Source organism: Hirundo rustica, chromosome 10, assembly GCF_015227805.2.
Source record: "Hirundo rustica isolate bHirRus1 chromosome 10, bHirRus1.pri.v3, whole genome shotgun sequence".
Lineage (NCBI taxonomy): Eukaryota > Metazoa > Chordata > Aves > Passeriformes > Hirundinidae > Hirundo > Hirundo rustica.
Genome location: NC_053459.1, coordinates 21,300,505 through 21,323,939, shown reverse-complemented (window position 1 = coordinate 21,323,939; position 23,435 = coordinate 21,300,505). Strand labels below are relative to the sequence as shown.

The 23,435-nt window shown below is 41.1% G+C and overlaps 1 protein-coding gene across 2 annotated transcripts in view; it reads left to right on the top strand.

Moving 5' to 3' along the window:
• The window catches only part of FNDC3B (fibronectin type III domain containing 3B), a 185,830-nt gene that overhangs the window by 31,367 nt on the left and 131,028 nt on the right, over positions 1–23,435 (top strand). The window contains exons 2-5 of one of the 2 annotated variants that reach the window (XM_040073989.2): positions 243–373; positions 799–979; positions 5,333–5,471; positions 13,192–13,267. In XM_040073989.2, the coding sequence (XP_039929923.1) occupies positions 5,361–5,471; positions 13,192–13,267 (187 nt within the window). In that variant the 5' untranslated portion in view covers positions 243–373; positions 799–979; positions 5,333–5,360. The remainder of the gene's footprint in view (positions 1–242; positions 374–798; positions 980–5,332; positions 5,472–13,191; positions 13,268–23,435) is intronic. The other variant, XM_040073988.2, reaches the window with a different exon arrangement.

Here is a 23,435-nt window from a genome sequence, read left to right as displayed (position 1 = left end):
TGCTGGAGATAGGATCCAGCTACTGTGGCCTTATGTCTGTGAAATGGCACAGAGAGCAAGCAGCAGGCATTTCACTGCCACTTCATAAAATGCCAGTGGATTGTGTGTATGTATTCCCTCTAATCTGTTTTCTTTTGTCATAACAGATTTTTAGAATTGCTTGTATTTCTTCAAAATTGTTATGAAGAAGCCCGCCTGCTTGGATGCTTCCAAATTAATCTACCATGTTTGTAATTAAACAGAGAAAGAATGCGTTCAGGTTTCAGTGGCGCTTCAGACGGATGTGATTTAACTAAACTAATGAAGGCACATCAGACAAGACAAATTCCAGACTGTTTGTGCCTTGACCAACCATCTGTGCACATACCTCCAGGTACTGCTCATGTCTCAAGAGGCTTTTCTACATGAACAGTTATTACCACTCCTCCTTGAATTGGAGTGGCAAGCCGTGGCAGGAGTCTCTTGAAAGCAGCTATATTTACCACTCTGCTTTTCAGTGAAAATGTAGTTGTGCTATGTGTGTTTTAATTAATCCTGAATTTCAGTGTGTGCTGTGCAAAATACAGTAGGCAAATGGGGCAGTGTGTTGAGTTCTGTCATCTCTTGCACATAAATTCCAGCATCAGCAGGAGTGTGCAGAAGGAGCACTCCTCACTCAGAGCCTTCCTAGTGGGTAATAGGCCCATTTTAAAATATTAGTGTCTGAGAATGTGTGTGTACCAATAAGACTGTGTATGCATATTCTCCTTGTACATACTAGCAATTTTTTTCCTAGTTCTTTTTCTTTCTTATTCAAAGGATTATTCAAAACTACTCTGGAAAACCACCCATTTCTTCAGCTATATAATAACCAGCAGTAACATGATTTGACATGCCACACTTTGATAGGGTTCTTCAGTTGCACATATAACGTCGTGAAAAACAACAAATAATTCCAGGACTGTTTCTCTTTATGGAAGAAGAATAAGATATGCTGCAGGTAATGGCTTCTGTGAATATGAAATGATTTTTTTTCAAAATTCTCATTGTATTTTACTGTATATCTTTTCCAAAGTGAGTTTTCATCTAGAAGTATTTGAGTCTTCCCTGTTTTCAGGGCCTGTGTTTCTGAAGATGTGTTTGACCTCTCAGTGTGCCAGGTGGAACTCCCTGTGACATGAACCTGTGATTCCATACATATATTTTTAACCATGGCAAAGCTCTTTGAAGCAAATCCTCCTTCCTCTTCTCCTGGTTATAGCAACACAAATGTTTGAGGGTTGGTGCTGTGGATGGGGAACTCTCCTGTGTTCACACTAGCTGTGCAGGTAATGCTGGAGGTTTTGGGCTGGCCATGCTGTTAGGATGTGGTTTGGAGGATGCAGATCAGATATCACAAATCCACTGCAGGAGTAAAATGTGTGTTTAGCACTGAGTTTTAGTTGTATATTAAATAAACCTGGGTACGTGGCTCTACTTAGTATTGAAAACTCTCTGTCCTTGTTGTAGTACAACTTCTGTAATTCCAGATGATTGTGATAAAAAAGCAGAACACTTTGTTCAGGAGCTTTTAATGGTCTGCTGCAGGGAAATAAAAATGAAATCTTTGGAAAGAGCAGTCACAGGACTCAATATTCACAACTCCTCGTGCTTCTGCCAGGTTCTCTGCATTTGTCTGCCATAGCTGGAAGAGGTTCTTTGGCTTTGTAAAAGACAGAAGGTAGGAAGAAAATTGCAGCAAGAAAAATGTTCTTGGCTTCTAGCCCTGTAAATAGCATGGGTGAAACCTTCTAGGAAAAGTAGACTTGGGTATCTTGATGTGGTTCACACTGCTGTTGGAATTTCAGGAAAACTGACGTAACCTGTTGGGTCATGTTATTTAACCATACATGGACATTGGGTTTTAGATAGTTACGCTTTATTCTTCTGTGTGTTTTAATTTTCCCTCTGGTGCCATGTGCAACTAATTTATGTATTACTAATTCACATATTGAATTAATTTAAGGAAATGGAGTCATCTCAGGGATCAGTAGAAGGCACTGAATTGAAAATCAAGTTTGCAACAGTAATGTGCAGACATCAAAAGGTTTGGAGGTTTTGTTTGGGGACAGAGACATCAAACTTGGATGGTTATTTCTTCCTTGCTCTACAGCAAAGTGGAAAGCTGTGATTTCCATATTCCTGGAGGAAGCTAGACAGGGAGATGCAGCCTCTCACTCCATGTTGGCGTTGTTGGGACCTGTCCCAGCCAAACCTAGGGAATGTAGACGCACAGGAAATATCTTTTTAAAATTTAAATATAGTCGGCTTTCTAGACGAAACCCCAGATTTGAGTTAGTACCTGAAAAAAAGGCTGTGGGTTAGTATTTGGCAGTTCATATTTTAGCTAAGGAAGAATTCTCATATCCTGGAATGTGACCTGGCTCTTTGAGTCCTGTCTGGTGTTCTCTTCCATCGATGTTCCCAATTTGCAGGAAAAAGAAACTGTTTGTGTTCAGACCACACTTTCTTTTGTATTTATCAGCTTTGTATCCCCTGAGGGTGGAGGAACACTAGGCTTTAGGTGGGGTGTGAAAGCACCCTCCTAAATCTGTTTTAAGTAGGATGGCTGATCAAATAAGCTCATAAAGTGCATGAGACCTATTTCCAAAGGAGTTGGCTTTGCAGTGAAATCTGCCAGTCTCATAGTAGATGTTTCAACTCTGCCTGCATCTTTGCGAAATACTCCCAAAAATTGCTGCCAGTGGCTGTGCCCTGTAGCCAGTACTGCTGCTGGTATCATCTCTGGTGGGGTCGTACCAGACCTGACAAACAGAGGAAGCTTTTTATTTATGTTTCCTTATTTTTTTTGTTTTTTTCCATTCAAGTGAGGCTAGTGTAGACACGGCTGTAGTGACAAACCGTTAATAAAGCAAAAGGAATGTAGCTGCAACACTTTTAAATAATGACACGCAGCAAATAAATGTCAACATATCCGTTGTTGTGCCTGGAATGGAAATATTACTAGGAAAATAGGTCGCTTCAAGCTACACTATGAGGTTTTTTCCTCAACAAAATAGTATCAGAGTGATGCTTAAACTGTTAAAGCTCAACTTTCGGATTCAGACTAAATGAACGTGTAATTTATTTGGGGATTGGGGTTTTGTTTTATATGGGTTTAAAATAGTTTCTGTGAATGTTGTGTTCTTTACAAATAAACTTCAAATGTGAATATATGCATTTGCATACACACCAACTATAGATGCATAAGTAACTGCATGTATAGCCAGAGTAGTTGGAAGAACAACTGGCTGTTGACTAAATCAGTGTGTTTCCATGGAAAGCTGTTCATTCATGGGCTCTCTGGTGTTCATTATTGGGCTCTTTCAGTCCTTTTCTTAATCCCAGTTAAGGAATGGTTCAAAACCTCACATATTCTCCTCTTCCTTTTTAAACAAACAGAACCTCCAGAAAGTGAAGTCTCACTGCCCCACTCCTCCTCTTCCGCCCCCCAAATCCCAACACCCGTGAATATTGTTGTTGGACTTAGATCTTTCTTGAAATTAAAACCTGAAACTGTGAAGTAATGAGAAGCAAAAGCTTTATGGTGTACCATTCTAACAACAACTGTATTTCAGGCTTCTGGAGAACTTCTGTCCTATAATTGAGTCTTGGATAAAAGGAGGGATTTAATTTAAAGGTGGATGAAAATATATTGACTCTGTTTATATCTTGGTGAAGTGATGATTAGAAAAGTGGTGTTTTCTCACAGATGAGAACAGTGGAAAGAGCTGTAGAATTGTGCTGGATTTGGTACTGAATTAAATTAAAATACTGGTCTTAAGCTGTGTGGCTGGAGGTCACATTGCCAGGTTTGCATACCTTCTGAAAAACTAAATGTACTTTTAGTTTAGTGGTCCTGCTTAGATATGAAGGATTTGATGACAGTGAAAAGATAGATGTGATTCAGTCTGTGTGGGCACTGCCATCATTTCTAAATCACACAAGTGCTCCTCCTCAGGAGCTGGAGGGGCAGCTCTTGGTCAGGCTCATTTTTCTGACCAGGAGGCTGTGCCGGTGAGGGGATTGCAATGAGCTCTGGAAGAGATTGATAAAAATGAAGACAGTGTATTTCATCTAAGCTCATAATTTAGTTGTTGAACTAAGAAAAAAAAAAAAATGAAGTCTAGCAGCATTGGAGGCTGAGGGGATATAAGATTGGCAGCATCCAGCATCCATACAGTGGGTATACATGTACATATACATCCACACAGTTGGATGCTCCAACCCTGGTGAGGCTAGCTCAGTCCTTCATCCCCTCTGGAGCAGCTGAATTAAACTCCTGATTTATGGCTCTCTAGTTGTGTCCCATGCTCTTTGCCAAAAATTCTGCTTTCTGTATTCTGCTGTACTCTGATCTTGTGCTCGCTGATCACCTATGCTAAGTCACAGTGTATTTTTTTCAAACTTGAATTTGGGATGTATATGAAATTATTCAGGATGACTTTAGGATTCCCTGGCATCAGGGATACTAAGGAGGCTGCTCACCACTGGATATGTGAGGTTGCTTTGCTTAAGGAGTTGTTGTGCAGAAGTCTAGATAAGACATGTGATGAGATCATCCATTTTATTCACTAGAGCTGTGTTATTGCCCCATAAACCAGCATGATGATACCCTTAACACTGAATTAAGACTTGTTTTTACAAGGCAGCTTCTCATGGTTTTACTAATGCTCATGTATCACATCAGTTAGCCTGTGAAAGAGGGGAGGGTGTGCTGGAAGTGATGTGTGATTTTTCACAAATCTTTACGTGATGTCATCTTTTTCTGTTGCCCTTCCTAGAACAGGGTGTTCAGAACATTGAGGATGTGCTGTCCCTCCTGCTCCAGCAGGCTCACGATTAGGCTGAAGTCAGGGGTCTGGTCTTTGTTTTGTAGTGGCAGGTCACACTGTTTACTGGGCCCTAGAAAGAAAACAAAGGTGTTTGGCTTTGAAGTGTGGCTATTGAGTGAAATTGCTGTAACATCTTAACCTTGCAGATGGTGGAGTTCCAAGAGCTTTGGCAGCAGGCAGGACGGGGATTTAAGAGTAAAACTCTAAGTCAGAACCTGCTTATTTCAGCAGCGAGGGCTGAGGTTCATATTTGTGGGAAAGAGTGGAAATCTGGCTAGCTGGTTTTTGGATTTCTTGCATGGAAACTTGACTTTCCATGCTCTTCATCTAAGAGTTAAAACTTCCGTTCAGAGCCTTGAGCTCCCGTACGCCTCCTGTTACAAAAGCAGAGCTCCTGCTTAGGTTCCTGAATGGCAGAACGACCTTCTGAAGTGCAGCAGGGTTTTTGCAGGGTCCTTAACTGCTGTCTTCTCTTGCAGGAAGCCTGTTGAGGAAAATTCTCCATGAATGTACGTCACAATGATGATGACCGACCAAATCCCGCTGGAGCTGCCGCCGTTGCTGAACGGGGAGGTGGCCATGATGCCTCACATCGTGAATGGCGATGGATCACAGCAGGTCAGAAATGGGCTGGCTTAAATAAACTGTTGCTGGGTCAACAAGATGTTTTCGAGATGGGCAAAATGGTTTTCCGTAGCACTAGGGGAGTGCAGAGTAGTTCCTGGGATGTAGAAATCTGCCTTTACGCTGAAAAGACATTAAAAGCAACGATTAAAGTGTACCATTAAATTGAATGTGTTTGTTTGCATGTGTGTTCATTGAAGTAAAAATAGTGGAATTGAAACAGTGGCTATAAGTGCTGCATATTTGAGGGCTTTGCAGAAAGTTAGTCATATGACTTACTTGTGCTCACTCTTGTCCAGACATCTTAGTAGCATTTGTGGTGAGATTTTAAAAACGTTGAGATGATTAAAAAATGGAAGTAAGAAAAGAAATGGTGAATAGCAGTGATGTCTGCTGTTCTTTGCTTATTTCACTGTACCTTTCCCAGCAGGCCTGTGTACCACCCTGTGCTTCATTACAAGAAGCAGATGTGAATTTTGAGTGGGTTTTTGAACAAAGGCAAGATTAAAGTTGCTTTTATTTCTTTTTTTTCTGGGAGATATTCTCTAATAAGCTTACTCAGAATTTGATGGAATGATCATAAGACCACAGTGATGCCCTCATGTCATGATACAGCCTGGAGGTTCAAGCTGGTTGATGATAGATTCCCAAAAATGTCATCTGGGGTCAAGGTGTCTCTTCGGAGGGCGTCTACCCTGGCAGTATTTTTGTGTTGCTCAATTTGGTTCTCTCCTCACGTGAGAAATTTCAGCGAAGTATTGTAATGAGGGTAGAAGCAAGCTGTCCTTCTTGAATCAATATACGAGGTCATTCTGTTACTTCTCGTTCCCTGGATCATTTGTTCCTCCTTCCAAGCTTTGTTTTGAGCTAGACCAACCTCAAGAGGAAGAATAATTTCTGCTTTCCTGGTGAGCTTCTAAGTTTTTTCGGTTATCTGAAATCTCATAATGATGTAGATTTTCATTGTTGTGATTAGTTGTGTTTTGTTTTTTTTAAGTAATTTTTGCAAAGAGTGCTTTGACTTGGAAAAAAATAGAAAAGAATGCTTTTACTGACTGTATTTACCAAGTTCAATATTAGTACACTTAGATGAAGGAGCAGTCTTATTCATACTGGAAAGGATAATTGTTCTTTAAGTACACACTTTCTTCCTTGCTGGAAACCACTTACCAGGTCAGACTGTCCTGTCAGTGGGTCCTTCTGTATTACAGAAAGAATAAGTGAATTGTTCTGAGCCCTCCTTTGAGATGGTGCTCTAAGCCCAATATTTCAATTTCTCCATCTCTGAGTCAGCAGCCTGGCTTGGCAGATACCTCTGTTGCCTTTAAAGTAGTTTCTCAGCTAATGATTTGCATTAAAAAGATTTGCAGGTGCACTTGAAGCACATTGCTTCTTGCTTTTGCTGTGTTATGCAAGCACAACTCAGTAGAACATTTCTGGGCCAGGTCCCCCCTTCTTTGTGTTTGCTGGATGATGCTTTTAGATCTCATCTCCTTATCTCTTGAAGTACCTGTAGCTGAAATACCAGTTTTTCATGGGACTTTTTTGGCTTCTAGTCCGGATGCACCCTTACCCGCTGCAAAGTTTAACTACCTCTGTGCTTGTTTTCATCCTATTCCTGAAGCTTTAGATGATGTCTTTGCTTTTTAAAAGTACGGTTGTAAAAATGGAATGAAATTGGAATAAATGCTTTGTTTGATCTTTGCAAGTGAACTACGTTAATTACTCTTAACATTGTTTGTTGTAATGTGGAAACAAACAAATGTTAAGTGTTTGTTGAAAGAGATTTATTTTAGTTACTTGTAGGGTGGGAAGAGTCTTCAGGATGGATTCACATAGGAGTGACTTCCTTAAGACAGGTGGTTTATATGACTCCATGAAGAGGTTCTAGCTTTAGAAGGACACACATTTACAGGGTGTAATTAGTCTCCATTAGAAGTTGGTGGTGAGAAAGCATCATAGCAGAGCTGATGGAGTTTTCCAGGCTGCAGAGTGGCCAGCAGGCAGGTCAGTGCCTCATGCTTTGGGGCTGACAGGATGGAGGTTGTGATGGGCTGCTCTGGGCACGCTGGCTGTTGCTCACCCTCATGTGTTACTGGATTTGTGGAGCCTCAGCTGTGCCAGCACCACGGAACTGCATTAGGAGCTGTGCCTGGAAATGCTGAGCTCCAGGGAAAAGTCTTTCCTCAAAAGACTCATTCTTATACACATAGCATAAAGCAGACTGGAGCTGGTGAAACACCTTGGCTTTGCCAGCAGCCAGCTGGAGAGTGATGCAAAAGGCAAATTTGCCAGTGAACAGGCCTGCAGTGTAAGGCAACTGCATGGGAACATTCACTTGCTTTATCTTCCTGAGAGTAAGGGCTGCAGAGATGCACAAGGCAGGGCAAGGAATGTTTCTGCCTGCTTGACAGTAATCCCCCTTCTCTGGACTACCCAAAATGGCATTTCTAGCACTGACTTTTTTATTTTTAGTTTCCCATACTTTACTTCCACTACTGCTGACTGTGTTTAATGCTTTCATGTCGCTTCCAGAGCTGTTTCTGCTTCTAATCCACTTGTAACTCCTTAGGGAATTCAGGGAGCAATAATTAACCTTTTGGTCCAAGAATTTCAGTGGCTTCCTGTAGGTACTCCACTGCAAGCTCTAAAAAGCTTGGAATATAAAGTGGAGGGGCAACTAGCTGTGCCACAGCACATCTGTACAGAATGTTGGGCTAATTAGTTGGGGAAGTTTTATTTCAGCTTGGTTCACTCAGTGCACCTGCAGAGGTGCAGCAGGTTTTCTGCTTGCCTGCTCTTTGCAAAGCTGTGTTTACCAACCCTGTGGTTTCAGCCCTTGGCTTAAGCTTAGGCACTGCACATAGTGCTGTGTGTGCTTGTTCTTGTCTTTTAGGGTCACAGACAAGAGGGAGACAAGAGTACAGCTGAATGAGGAACAAGATTTGGTACTTTCCAGTAGCATAACAAGCCTGTGCACCTTGCAAACAACTGAAAGCACTTGAGCTGGGTTTTATCCTGAGCCACAGCATTTGAGCTGAGTGAATGAACTTTTCTGCCAACATTTAGTTACTTCTTCGTGGTTTCTCAATTTATTAATTTATTTTATTTTTACTACTTCTTTGGCATGTGTGTTTTAAGGTTTGATAAATTAGGAGGTTCAGGATCTGCCACTTGTGGGTTTTGCTGTGAAGAGCACTCAGGGTAAACTGACTGAATTGCTTCATGCCTCTATTAATACCTCTAGTTTTTGTTCAGTCAAAAAAAAAAGTAAGAAGGTTAAGCCCAGACACTATTTTTGAAGTATTTGTTTTAAAAAGTCAGCTTTATTGTTGTAGCATCTTCCCTGATTTTTCTTTCTGAAGAGATGCTGAAAGTGTTTAGCCTGCCTGCTTTGTGTGACTGCAAGATGTGTTTCTGAGAAGAGACTGCACACAGGATGGTGTGAGTTCCCTGGAATTTCCTTTGGGATGCACCTGGAAATTCATTGGGATCTGGGGCACGGTCTTTCAAAGCAGATAACAAAATAGAAACAAGTGGTTGTTTTGGTTTTGTTGCTTATTTTCTTTTCCTAAAAGAGGTGATGCGTTCCATAAGTTATCCACCGTAGAAATTGTAAATGTGGTAAATTTTAATGGTTTAAAGCATTTGTGAGGAACCTGTGGCTGGATCCCAGGTGTTGCCTATGACGTGGTGCTCCCCAGCTGTATGAAGCATGATATATCTCATGGAAGGGAAAATTCACCACACTGGAAAATGTTTAATGTGGGGTTTTAACAAGCCTGAGCCCTGCAAGCGCCTCTTTGACCTTAGCGAGGAAAATGTGCTTATAAGGGGGAAATACTTTAAGTGAGCTCTGGGACTGGATTGCATCACTTGGATTCAGGTGAACGTCATCCTGCTCTGCTCTGAGAGGCCACAGAACAGGTGGGGGATGATGGCCTGCCTTGAGTGTGAATTTTCTGTGGGATTAAACTCTTGAGTAAGCCCTTGGTCCTTAGCAGGTGGCATTTCTGCCTGTGAGAGTTTCCCACAGTATATATAGCTTTATATCAGAGAGTGGCTTGGACTGGAAGGGATGTTAAAGCCCATCTCATTCCACCCTCTGCCATAGGCAGGAGCACCTTCCACCAGACCAGGCTGCTCCAAACCCTGTCCAGCCTGGCCTTGGACACTTCCAGGAATCCAGGGGCATCCACAGCTTCTCTGGGCACCCTGTGCCAGGGCCTCCCCACCTTCACAGTAAAGAATTTTTTCTTAATATCCAATTCAAAACTTCCCAGAGTCAGTTTATTTATTTCTGAACCTGAGCTTATGCCTGCATTAGCTTTGTGGGCACTTCTTCAGTCTCTTCCCTTGGCCGTGAGGGTTGGACAGTGGGAGCAAGGGAGGCACGAGTGACACGTGTTTGACTTGTCAGGAAAACTTATTCTGGATATACTCTGTGGGCTTATAAATATTTATAGTAGCTATGCAACTTAGTAACATTCATCACTCAACAAACGTGACTTTCAATAAAATAGAATAACATTCTTAAATGCCAGGTAAATGCAAAAAGAGCATTATGGAGATAACAAGCTTTTTCAAGGATGCAGCAGGTACAGCTGGGCTTCAGCAGCGAATGGATTAAACTGCTAAATTAAACATCCCAATACTTTTTTAGGGGAAAGAAAAATCCTTTGGGATCGTGCTGCTGACGCCCTGCTCCTAGCTGTCACATGCTCCAGCTTTTTGGATGGGAGGAAGCCAAGGACTGGAAGCGGGCTGGGGTGACCTCGGACACGAGACCGCACCCTCGAGATGCTGCCAGCCAGCAGTGAGGGCTCCAAGTGACCCTTCAAGCTCTTCTCCCCTGTTGCCATCTCATAACTGTGCATAACTCGCTATGATGAATATTGGAAGAGGCATAGCACAATTAAATATCATCTGGGTTTGTTTTCATTAAAATAGAGACGTTATCTTTACACTTTTTTTATTGCCTTCCTCCGATTTTTTAATTAAAAGCGTTAGAAATGAGGCATTCTCATGAAGATCCCTTGTGTGAGAGGAAAGAGGGAATCTGCATTCCAGGCTGCAGAATATTGGTTTTGTTGTTTATGAGGACGTGGGGAAAAATAAATCATGGAATTAGTTTTAGATACTTAGTGTGCATAAACAAAAGAAGTTGCAGCGTGCCTTGACAATATTTGTCCCAGGCAACTGGGACAAGTCAGGGGTGTTGGCTGGAAGGTGTCCCACATAGAACACTCAGGGTGTGCTGGCTTTACTGGTTTGGCCTCAGCTCTGCATCTCTTTGGTCAGTGCTGTGCAGTTGTGAGCTCTGGGGAGTTGTGTGCAGCATGGGGGGACTGGGTGGTGGGATGGATTATGGGGAACACCCCAGTACTCCAGTTTTGGGAAGGAAGGGGCTGGGGCTGGGTTGCAGCCTCTGGAAGGATCTTACCTGAGGAGCCTGGTTGCTGCCTCTGGGTCTGAGGCCACCTTGGTTCCATGTCGTCCCTTGGTGCCCAGCCCTTGCTCCGCTGTTGACCCACATCAGTCACGCCTTGGCTATTCCTGTTTGCTCTTGATATTGCTGCCTTCCCCCAGCAACAGCCTGTAAATGTTTTCTTCCTCTCCAAAGGTGGCTGATTGGAGCATCTGTCAGTTAGAAGTTATTTCCATATCTATAACATTTTAATTGAAGCTACTGTAGATAAGTCCCAGGCTCTGCCCAAAGTCTTGTGATGGGGGGACAAAGCTGTGTGGCTGCTGCTCTACAGGAAACAAATTAGTTACTGGAACAATTAGTCTTTAAACCCTGTGTGATTAGGCAAGGATGATGCTGCTTCATTTTGACCATCACAAGCAACAGCTGTAGCTGGAGATGTCACCCTTTTTAATGCAGAATCCCAAGGAATTATTTTTAAGGGACAACTGCAGGTGTGCTGATGGGGATGCTTGTGGTGGTGATGGACTCCTGGAACAGGAATTTGTAAATCTTCTGATTACTCTGGGGTAGGCATGTGCCTTGTGTAGGAAGAGGAATTTTGCTTTAGGGAAGGGGTGGAGCTTTATGTGCATGGGACATCAGTCTTAGTGTAGGGTCTGTATTTTGAGGAGTTGGACTGAGTTCTTCAGAAGCTGTAAAGGTGTGCAAGGGCTTCTGAATGATGTTAATCGAATTTGTTAGTAAATAACCAGCTTTAGAGGTGGTGGTTTGGACACATGATGCAAGTGAGCTGATGAAATATTTCTATGACTCTTGGCGTCTTTGTGTTCTGCTTTCTTGTTTGTTGGTTGTTATGGATTTTTTTATTAAGCTGGATGACGTTGCATTGCTCTGCACTTCTTTTTGACCTGATGCCTGTGTCCTGTGGTGGACAATTCATGCCTATTCATAGCAAAAGAGCACTTAAATGCTGTCACTTAAATGTTGATTGTTCAGAGATTAGGGATGGAATGGCTTTGTGCCTTTTATCTTTTCTGAACCATTTATTGTGCTCTGTATGCTGGATCGGGTCCACCCTGATCAGTGCTCCCTGAGAAATGATTGTTGCAGACAACATAATGGCTTTCATATGTCATATTCTGATTTCCAGCTTGTGCTTTAAAAATGTTGGCGGAATAATGGGTTTCTGTAGGATTACTGTAATTCAAAAGGTCATCTAGGTAATAATTATCTTATGCATTTGGCTTAAGGAATTCAGGAACACAACATGAATTCAAATTCTCTCTTTCCAGATTGAATGATTAAATTCTGCATACAGATGTCCCAGAATATAAAGACCAGACCTAAATTTAGAGAGGGCTTTCACAAAAAAGATGTAGATTAATCTTGGTACAAATTGAAAATTTCATTTTTATCTTGATTGAACTTCTGACAAAGCAGTTAGCAGAAGTGTGTTTAAAGTATTTTAGTGAAAGCTTCACGAGCAGCTAGGTGGGATGAATGGTCTCTGGTTCCCAGTGAAACTGTCCATTTAAGAAAGAATTCTAAATACTAGGTTTTAAAACCCATTGTTTCAGACACCTGAAAATTAATAAAGATGATACAACATACCGTGAATGTGGGACATATTTTGGTGCTTCCTGGTCCTTGTGTGATGCAGTCATGTCGAGGATGGAGCAATGGGAGACTGGAGTGATTTGTTTTATAAATTAAAAAAATATTATATGTGTTAATAAATACTTTATTACTGGTTCTGTGTGCAACTGTTGAACTGCATGTGTGCCTACAGGTTTTGCTTAACTGAGATCTGCTATGTGCAAGACCGAAATAGAAAATTTTGAAAACATAACTGATTCAACTCCCCACAGCAAAAACCTTTTATTCCTGTGAGCTTGAAATCCCATTATGGGTTGGTGCTGCATGTTGGAGTTTATGTACTCTCTGTTTTCGTGTGCCAGTGGTGTAAAGATTTATTTCCTTAGCTACCAGCATTTGGCCAAGTTAAACACGCCCTCAAGATTTTGATGTGGAACTCAAAGCCATAATTCTCACCTGTATGCAATTCAGTTATATCTTTATTTCAGCTCTTCAGATGTAGATGAGTCGGTGGGTTTCAGATCTCTGCCTGCTCCTGGAGTTTGGGACCCACAGGTGTAATGTGCCAGTCTGTTCTGTCCCTGCCTCCCCACCCCTTCCAGAAAAGGGATAGCGCAGTTGCTGTTTCAGGGAAACTTAAATTTCTGGAGATCACAATGAAACAAATGTTTGTTTTTCCCTCTGCAGGTCTTTTTGGTTCAAGTGAATCCAGGTGAAACCTTTACAATAAGGGCTGAGGATGGAACCCTCCAGTGCATCCAAGGTAAGAGGATACACAAACACGTGGATGAGCATTGCTTTGCTTTATGGAATACCCCTTCTGTCATCTCTCCAAAAATGTGATGTGCAGCTCTGAAAAAAAAACGCACTGGAGCACTGGGGAGTGAGAACTTGCAGACGTGGCTGCTCTCTGTATTCTAGGAGTTCAGTATCTCAGAATGAGTCATGCATTTCTTGGAAGTCCAGGAGGATTTCTCTCTTCTGTTATTTATCAGTCCCATCTTGCAGCCTCGTTGCATCTTTTCTTTGACACCCCCTCCATTTAAACAGCGGAGGAGTGGGTGGTTCTTGCTTGAAGTTCCATCCCCATGGAAATGATGAATTAATAGTTGTTTGAGATAGACGTTACAGAAGCTTCCCAGAACGCTATCCAGGGTTATTTGGTCTTGATGAGCAATAATAACAGCAATTTAAAGCTGCTTGTTGAGATTTATAGCCGACATGCTGTGTGGTAAGAAATTGGTCCATGTGGCAATTAACAAAGGAATAAAGCTGGCTACTCCTTTTATTTGAAAAGAATGCTTTATTCTGGCTTAGTACATGAAAGATTTCCATTACAAATATAATTATGACCGCATTTATTTATAATTTTGTTCATGCTCAAAGTGGTGTTCAGACAGTGCATTTAAATGAATGCAACTTGAAACCTCATGGTTCCGTATCCCCAGTAATTTAACGTGTTTGTGCCAATGGGACTTGTTTGGTACTCATCAGCAGTCTTTCATAAAATTGATTTAGAATTACTAGCATAAGATTGTCTCCTTTCCTTTGCTATAGCTGCAGTATTGACTGCCAAGGCTCATGTTTATTTGTATACACTCTTTCAGTTTGGCCTGAAAATTCTTGATATTCTTTTCAAGCTAAAGCTTCTGATCCTACTTTTTTGTAGAAGATTTTTATTGCTGAATTATGTATGTGCTTCAAACACAGGGAAGCACCTGACTGTTGCTATTGTGTTTTTTTCTTTTGGTAAAGCTGCTCTTACCATGCAGTTGTGGAACTTAATGTTAATAGTGATCTATTGCAGAAGATCTGTTGTAATCAGCCTGCAAATACACTGAGACTTGGATTCGTGACAGTTCTGGTTTTGTGCTCTGAGGTTATTATAGAAGACAGGCTTATTTTGTGTGCAGCATTTTTGGAAATTACACACCCCCTTGCTCCACAAATCTTAGTGTCTTTTTTTTTTTTTTTCCCTCCTGTGATAGTTTTTGGTATGTGTAAAGGTTATAGAGTGTTTGGTATGTTTAAAGGTGAATGTATTCCCTGTACACAGGGCAGCACTCAGACAATAATGCTGCATTTTCCAGTGCTCCCACACTGCACTATGATTAGCAGGATAAGGAATAATTTTAGCCCTGTCTTAAGGCAGCATGAAAGTCTCTCTCTGGGCAGTGCCTCTCGGCTGGTAGCTCCCTGTGGAACAGATGATACTTGCTTTTTCCTTACTGCTATGTACTCAGGGTTATGACATAGGATGTGCTGCTGAATATTCACAGTGGGTAGGATTGCTTCATTACAAATTGGGTGATTCTCCTGAGTTAAGGGAGTGAACACTGTTAATAAAAACTTGAAGATGTCAGGCTTGGTAACACTAAATTCTTCAGGATATACGAAAGCTCTTCCCTTTGGCGTGTGACTGTTCTGCAGGGACAGCTAACTTTGCTTATGTAGAATATTCTTTTTTTTTTTTTTTTTTTTTGCATACGACTTCTCTAGCAGTATGAAATCTTCAGGTTGTGCTCCTGGAGCCAGTTCTGGAAGTCCTGTGAGCCCCACTTTGTGTCCAGAACCCTGTTTGGCTCCAGAGCTGTGGGGTATCTGGTGATGATGTGCTTTAGAGGAGCAAAATCAACAGAAGATGACAGTGAATCTTCATTTGTCTTATCAAGGTTGGAAGGAAGGCAGTTGAGTAAAACCTCTGTGGAATATCCTCTGTTTTAAACACCCTGAAGTGTAATTAGCCACCAATATAGAGTGGCCAATTTTTAAGTTTCAAGCCAGAAAGAATAGATGCACGTTTGAATGTTTCTCATATTTTGGAGATGTGAAGAAATCTCAAATGCAAAAACTTCAAAAACTTTTTCCAGTTCCTCAGGGTTGCAGCAGTAAGATAATCAGTGAAAAATTTTTAAAAAATAATAACCCCTAAATAATAAAAACCAGGAATAAATATGTATTTGTAACTGAGGATGCAAGGTGTTGCAGCAAGTGCTCTCTTCATTCCTGGGGTTTTTTTGCATTTAGTTGAAGATGACTTGTTTAAGACAATGATTTATAAGCTCTGTAGATCAGTGTGGTCCTGGATTAGGCAGCTCTTGGAAGTGATGGTGGCTGGGAGAAACTGGTCAGTGGGCATGGAGGGGATCTGTGATTTCCTTGAGGAGACAGATTTAAAGAGAAAATAAATAAAAAAACCCACAATAAATCTGGTCTTCTGGGGAAATCCAGCCCTGGATTGTACAGTCCACATGGTGAGTTGTTTAGGGAAGCATTTGAACAGTTGCAGGTGCTCTCAGCAGGAATTGTGTTGTTGTCTGACTTCCTCAGGATTTGCCTTCTCCATCCCATGTGATAGAAGCGATGCTGTGGTTATGTGACTTTTATAGCCTTTATAACAACAGCCAAATAAAGGAATAAAGGAAAGGGATGTTGGGGATTAATTGAGATTAATTTTTTAGTAGTTGCTGGATGAAGTAGAAGCCTGTGACCTGAAGCTGTGGATGGGAGGCACGTGGTGCTGCCCAGCTGGGCTGTTGAACACCCCAGGGCTTGCTGAATGTATGGGCTGGCCACCTGGCCTGTGGTACGAGTGGAAACATAAAGCACATCCTTTATTCATGTGTGAAAACATGGCCACTCTTTGTTTCTTTAGTCCATGTGGGTGTTAATGACAAATTATTGGTGTGATTCCTTTGGGATTTCCCTGCTCACCCCCTGCTGCCAAACACCCAGAATGAGCTTGGGGCTCTGACTGCAATGCCCCTCTGACTGATTTAGGATCTTCATTCGTTGTCTCTGGAAGGTGGAACGTGTGTATGTGCTCTATCGTCAGTATTTTAAAAGCTACTCTTTATATAAAGTTTGACAGATATTAAATACTTCATAAATGTGTCAATACTTTAAATGCTTCATTTCCTTTTCCCATATTCCCATTTTATTTGTCAAAAACTCAGTACTTGACTGTTGCTAGCTCTGCAAGAAAAGAACAAGGGCAGGGCATATCCTCTGCCATTTCTTTACTCTGCTATTAAATATGGACCTTAAAGCTATTTCCTTTGTATGAAAGATTGCTTCTAGCTAGTGCTTTGTGGTAACCACAATAAATGAAATATGGAGCAGGGTTGAGCCTGGATCTGGTAACTACAGAATGGAATTTAAACAGACCCCGGAATTAGAAATATATATATATTCTGCTTTCTAAATTTCAGAATAAATAGATCTCATGTGAAACTGACATGTTCAGGAAACTCACGTTCCCTAGTGGCTGATTAAAGATGAGGGTTTTTTAGCCAATATCTTAAGATCTTGGGTAGAAACTTTTGTTGCTGCCTGAGAGTTTTGTCATTCACACTTGAAAAATTCACTGTGCATAGTGTTTGGGGCAGTGAAGCTGTACTTGAGAATCTGCTCAGAGCTTTTCCCTCCTGGAAGGCAATAATGCCAGGCTGTCACACCCACTGTGGCAGCAATGACATGGACAGAATGATTATTCTGCTGCCACTTGACCTTACTTGTCACACACATATTGAAGATATGTATGGGCAGAGTATGCAGGCTGCATAGAGCTTCTATCCATTGATCACACAGAATTGCCCAGTTATTGCTAAATGTCCTTTTTATTGCTGTCCATGTAAATGGTCCTCAAGCTGGGTCTCATTTTCTGCCACAAACAAAACTGAATTTTCGGTATGCATATAAAGCTGCAAAAAGCCTGTAACAAGGTAGAAGAGCATACAGCAGAGAAGTGGCTGATGGAATAAAAATTGGAATTCCTGGTGATTTCTGCCTAACCCATGCTGCTGGAATTACTCTCTTGAAACTCACCTCCTGTCTGTCTTGCATGACAGCACAAGGTTTGGAATAGTGAAGAATAAAATTTGTCTGAAAAGAAAACAAATATGCTAAATGATTAAAAATTCTACTTTAATTCTGGCTTGGAACAGGGGGAATTCACCCTTGCTTAGGGTGAGCAAGGCTCTGCATTAAACTGGTTTTGTGATTTATTCAAGGACAAGCTGCAATGACATGGAGGGGTTGTAGTTATGTTGGAGCATAAATATCTGTGTTGCAGACAAGGACCTAAATTGCTTTGGGGTGGTTACATTTTGAAATGAAAACAGGATAAAAACATAGACAGTTTACTAATACTGATATTTGTTTCAAGTGATGTTTTCAAATGCTTTGCCATTGAGGCTGAACTTGAACTCTTTGCTTCTTCTTATCTTGTAGAACAAAGAATTCAAAAAGTAAATTTCAGTGCTGCTTTTTTCTGTGGCTCTAAAAGTGAGTAACTCAAGAAAAAGACCAGAAGTATGCAAAAAAATTTAGCAGTGGTTTCTCAAATGAAAGATTTCCTGGAATTATTATTCCCTTAATTTTGTGGGTGGGTGTGGTTTGGTGTGGTAGTGCAAAGGAATGGATAATATTAAAGGCTTAACGGCAGTATATTTGTATAGGAAGAGTGTGTGTGTCAGTGAAATAAGGCTGTTAGTACAGTCCAAGCAAACCAAACAAAGTGTGTATTTTTTTTCCCTCTATGGTATGAGGTTGGAAATGAGGAAGTGAGTCAGTTTCTTGCATGGGAGGAAAGAGTTGGAAATAGATGGGACATAGTGTGAGTAAATGAGTGGTACCTGTGGAGTGTTATTGGGTGGGGGCAAAGGCACCAGGATGAGAGTGGTGATGGGAACAGATGGATCATAGAATCCCAGAGTGGTTTGTGTTGGAAGGGGCCTTAAAGATGATCTCCTTCCAACCCCCCTGCCATGGCCAGGGACATTTTCCACTATCCCAGGTTCCTCCAAGCCCTGCCCAACCTGGCCTTGGACACTTCCATGTTGCTTTGGGGAGGCTGGAGGTACACTTTATTAAAGAGCAGTTGGTGGAAGGTTCTTTGGGCCCTCCAGGTGTGCTGGTGATATCCAAAAGCTGGAGTCCCTTTGGTTCAGTACCTGCTTCTGTCCAGAGCATCACCTGAATTACCAGAATTTGGCCCTTGGTTCCATTTAAGGAAGAAAGTTTGTGACTGTATTCAAAGTATGCTGCAAAGCGCTGCATCGATCATGAAATTTGTCAAAGCAGGAAGAAGCATTGTCCTTTCTCACCTGTATGTGCTGGTGGTTGGGAACTGCACGTGGCCAGCACGCTCCTGGAGAAGGCTCTGGGGGCACATCTGGAGGGTGCACGGCACCAGGACAGGATGGATGTGCTTGACTGTGTCAGGGAAGGGGGGGTGAAATTCAGGGTGAGCTCTGATTCTGTTTCTCCTTGTTTCTGCAAAGTGTTTCAGCTCTTTCCACCTACGTGCTGGTTCCACGGCGTGGAAAACTCTCTGTAGGAAATGCAGTTTCAGTTCAGACTGTTTTGGTCATTAGGGCTTGGAGCAGAACAGCCTGTGTGGTGATGTTTTACAGCATAGCTCTTGGTATTAAATAGCTTTTGTTTATGCTTTGTTTATTGAGTTTTGGCTCAGTTTCTTTCTGTTTACCAGCAAGGGCTCTTTTCACCCCATTAAGTTTTAAAACCTAACTCTTACTCCTCATTTACATCACCTTACTTAGACTTCTGGTACTTGGTGTCTAGATTTAGTGTTTGATGGGAAAGCCAGGCCTGTGATACCCATTGGTCTCCTGTAGCACAAATAAGTTTTTGATTTATTAAAGTTCTTTCTTTTAATGGACAAATGAGGAAATATCTGCATAAGCATCCTCCAGAGCAAAGCTGTGGTTGAGAATAACTGGGAAGAATCCCATGTCAGTGTTTGTTGTACTGACCAAAATATTTATATAAATATATACACATATATAACACTCAGTATCAGCCTTTAAATGCATTGTCACCATCTTCTGGGTTTGGTCACTTCAGTGTTTCAGCAAACTCAGCTCTGTAGCACAGGCACATTCCCAGGTCTGGGATCAGCTGTGCTTTTCCTGTTGGGATGTTATCCATGGTACACTCCATAGCTATAAACCACCAGTTGTTAATCATATAATCATAACATAATATAAACATAATTTATTTTCACATTGTTGCCCAGCTAGAAAATACAGAATTGCAGAGGAACCTTTCATCCTCTGTATTATTTCTGAATATTTTGGTGCATCTCTGTATGTCAGTTAGTTTTTGGTCACCTTAGAAAACCCTGGTCCTGGTGATGTATCCTTTATTCCTTTCATGTACAATAAACAACTTTCAGGCTTTCATAGCTTTGTGAACCTTGTGTTGAAATCTAAGAGAGAGCAAAGAGCTGCTAACCTGGAGTAGGTTTTTCCCCTGTTATTGTCAGTGAGATCACACCACCATTCCCCGTTCATCTCATGGTTTTATTCTTTTAGCACACCACCATCAAGTCTAGGAAGCCATGTAAGAAGCCAAGAGTAAACAATGGGATGCTTTGTTTACTGTGTGAATAATCTTAGCTTCTCCATTTTAAATACGATAATGCTAAGAATAATTATGGAAATTTATTTTGCATGTGTGTGATTAAATCTTGAACCAGATGCACCTGCACTTGTAGCTTTGCTGGGTGGAATATCTGGTTCTTTACAGCTGGTAGCTGTTATTTGTTATAGCTCCCCGACATAAGACAAAAGGAAAAAGAATCTTGGCATGTAATTAAATTTTAATTCGGCTTAATCTTTCCAAATCCTAAATTGCGACTGTTTTGTAGTACACACTGAGAGAAAAGGAGAGCGATCCAGCTAAGGCGGGAAGTATTTTGGAAATTATATGGAAACCAGGGATTTCTTGAGACCCTTGCTGATGGCCTGGAGGGATGGCCAGAGCCTCTCCTGACCCTGCAGCCTGGTCCCTGGGGATGCCACTGCCCTGGCCAGGCTGAGACTGGACTTGCAGCCAGTGCTGTGTCCTGCTGACATGGCCCCAGGGCACAGGAGCCCTGCTGGAGGAGAAGGGCAGGGGCTGAGCCATCAGCAGGCTGAGAAATAAATTAATGGTTTGTGCGTATGTACAAACCAATCATCCTGCTTCCCAGCCGAACAGCACCCAAATGAGCAGAGAAGGAGTCTTTGAAGCTTGTCCTTTGCTAAAATGGAGATATTTTTGTATATTTTTTGGAATGCCTAAGAATCTGCTGCTGGGAAATGCATTGATCTCCAGAATTAGGACAGCAGACTTTAAAGACAAATGTTAGAATGTACAGTCTGGGCTATAATTTCAGACTTTTTTTTTTTGTTTGTAAATATGCAGGACTAGTGTTTGGGGTTTGTGCCTGTCCTTATTGTACTTGTGAGTGTGTATGTTTGTGTATATATATGTGTCGACAGAATCAGGAATTGTGGTACATCCAAGGGCCTTTGGGAAGGCTGTCTTGCATACTCTCAGATTTTAAGTTTTAATCTCTCTATCTCTGCCCAAAAGACAGGGAAGCTCTGTGAGTGTGTGGGTATCTGCAGGAATTCTGGAGCTGTGTCAGCCTTGCTCAAATGCAGCCAATCCTCTTAGTGTCTAGTGTGGACCCAGTGCATTCCAGTCAATGGTGGCAGGATTTTCAAGTCCAAGATCCACGTTCTTTACTCAGGCTACAGACATTGCAAACCCATTAGTCAGTGCTTTTAGTCTTCTTACGGTGTATTAGTGCAGCTATAGTTCTGAATTAGTAAGGCAGTTGTAGTCAACTTTCTTAATCTGAAGTAATTATATTTGTTGACCAGAAGAATCATGAAATTATTCAATTATCCTTATTAAATTCCTTTACTCTCATCACAGGCCAATATTAGTTTCCCATGCTTTTTTGTTCTTTAATGTCTGTGATTCTGGTTCATGTTTGTTGTTCATGTAAGGGATGTGGATTAGGGATGGGGATGAAGCACATTGTAACTTAGAATCTTTGCAGGGCTTTTGTTATTATACTTCTCATTTTTAATTTTGAAACAAATCTCTACTTGGATAAGTGTAATAAGGAGTTGACTTTAAATGGTAAAGAATGTAAATTGGATTGTTGGTTTTGCTAACTTTTAAATTGTACTTATTCCCACCATAAAAAATTTGTGTAGTGGTTGTTGAAAGCTGTATTGAATCAGCTGTTGATTCTGCTGTTGTCAGGTTTCTGGGGCTGGGGAGATTTCACTCTGACAGTCTGTATTTAATAGACTTCTATATATAGATACAATTTATGTGATCATATCTTTGAGAGTCTTGTTTGTTCCTTCTGTTTTCTTGTGGTCACTGCCATAGGGTGGATTCTGTCCCTGTGACATCAACAGCTCGTGTGTTGTGAATATTTTCATTAATAGAGGTTTGAAGAATAGATGTTATTAACAGAAATAAATTGCTGAGTCAGCTTTGTAATGAAAGCATCACTGGCTTCAAAACAAAAATGAATGGAAAAAGCCCACTCAACCACATTAACCAGTGTGAAATTGCGTAACTGTGGGCAACCTCAAAGTGTGTAGACTGCCATCCAGTTGTATCAGCAATAGTTGTTTAACAGTAAATCTGGAATCTGACTTAATATTCCAATTTATTTAGGACAAATATCCTAGAAACAATAAACCTATGCTGTGATTAACTCATTTAAACACCACAAGACTTAATTTTGATTTTTCCTTTCTTTGTGGGTCAGAGAACTTCAAATACTACTTAAAAATCAAGCTACTCCTGGAGATGAGTGGGAGTTTTGTTGGGTTGGGTTTTTTTTTTCAATGTTTAACAAAAGACTAAGTTCTGTCATAATTTGTGCAACTTAGTTTTTTTGTTAATGTATTCCAGGTGTTAAAATGTAAAGCTGCAGGGTTCTACACGTGCTGTGTTTATAAGCTGGGCTCAATTACTGCTTATGACTTTTTGCCTTCTTGATTATAATATTAACTACAGTTTTGATAGTGTGTTTGGGGATTTTTTTTTTTTCCTTTGCTTCTGTGGGTTTTTTTTTAAGTTTATTCCTCTTATTTCTGTTGGGAAAGAAATAGGGGAACATTTGAGTGTAGATGGGTTGTCACAAGCAATGCCTTCCTCTCTGGGTTGCTGTTAATTTTCTGTCAATACAGCCCATATAGGAGATCTTAAAAAATATTTGGTAGAATAGAACCATATTAGCTCAGTGTGTATGGGAAGGATTATAAATTACTCACCAGCAAGGTTTATTTTTGCTTCTCCTGGCAAGTGACCCTGCAGGTATGGAAGAAGGAACCTATGCAGAAGCCTTGGTGTAAGGCTTTGTCAGTGAAGTATGTTCTAATTGTTATGTTATGGGAAGGCTTTGGTATTGCCAGCATTTTTTGCTGAAAATACTTGGATTTTTTTTTTTTTTTTTGACCATACAGCTTTCAAGCAGAGTTTTATAAGTGACCATTTGGTCTATAACTATGTCTACCATTTAGCCAAGCTTCACCTTTTAAGTGTTGTACACGTTAAGCGAGTCTGTATTGAATTATTTATAAAAATCCAGCCCCAAATTCCTAGAAGCTCACGGAGTTTTGGTTACCCAGCCCGCTGCTGCCGAGGGTGAGGCTCTTCAAATGCCGTCTCGGCGAGGTCGCTCCCGATGACCTCGGCGTAACGTGATAAAAGACTATTTTTGTCTCAGCAGACGATATTATCTCACCATAACATTTTTGAACATTTCTGGCTGGATTGTTCTGAATGTTGGAGCTGTGCCTGGAGAGGGGACTGAAACACAATGCCTGCCATTCTCAATTGTGTGAGCACTTCGGTTTGATGATGGGACTGTGGTGAGCGGGGTGGGAGGGGGGCATTAATTAGGCCCCTCCAGTCCAGTTCCCAGCACCTGTAGCCTTGAGACTTGCAAGTAGCTCAAGTATGTTTGATTTCTAAACCAAGTGTTTGTGTCTTTGTCTGTAAATGCATATATACTATTACATAAAAGAGGTATCTATGTACAACTGTAAAAATATATATACATATTCAAATATATATATATTTGTATTTGTAGATGGTCATTTTATCAC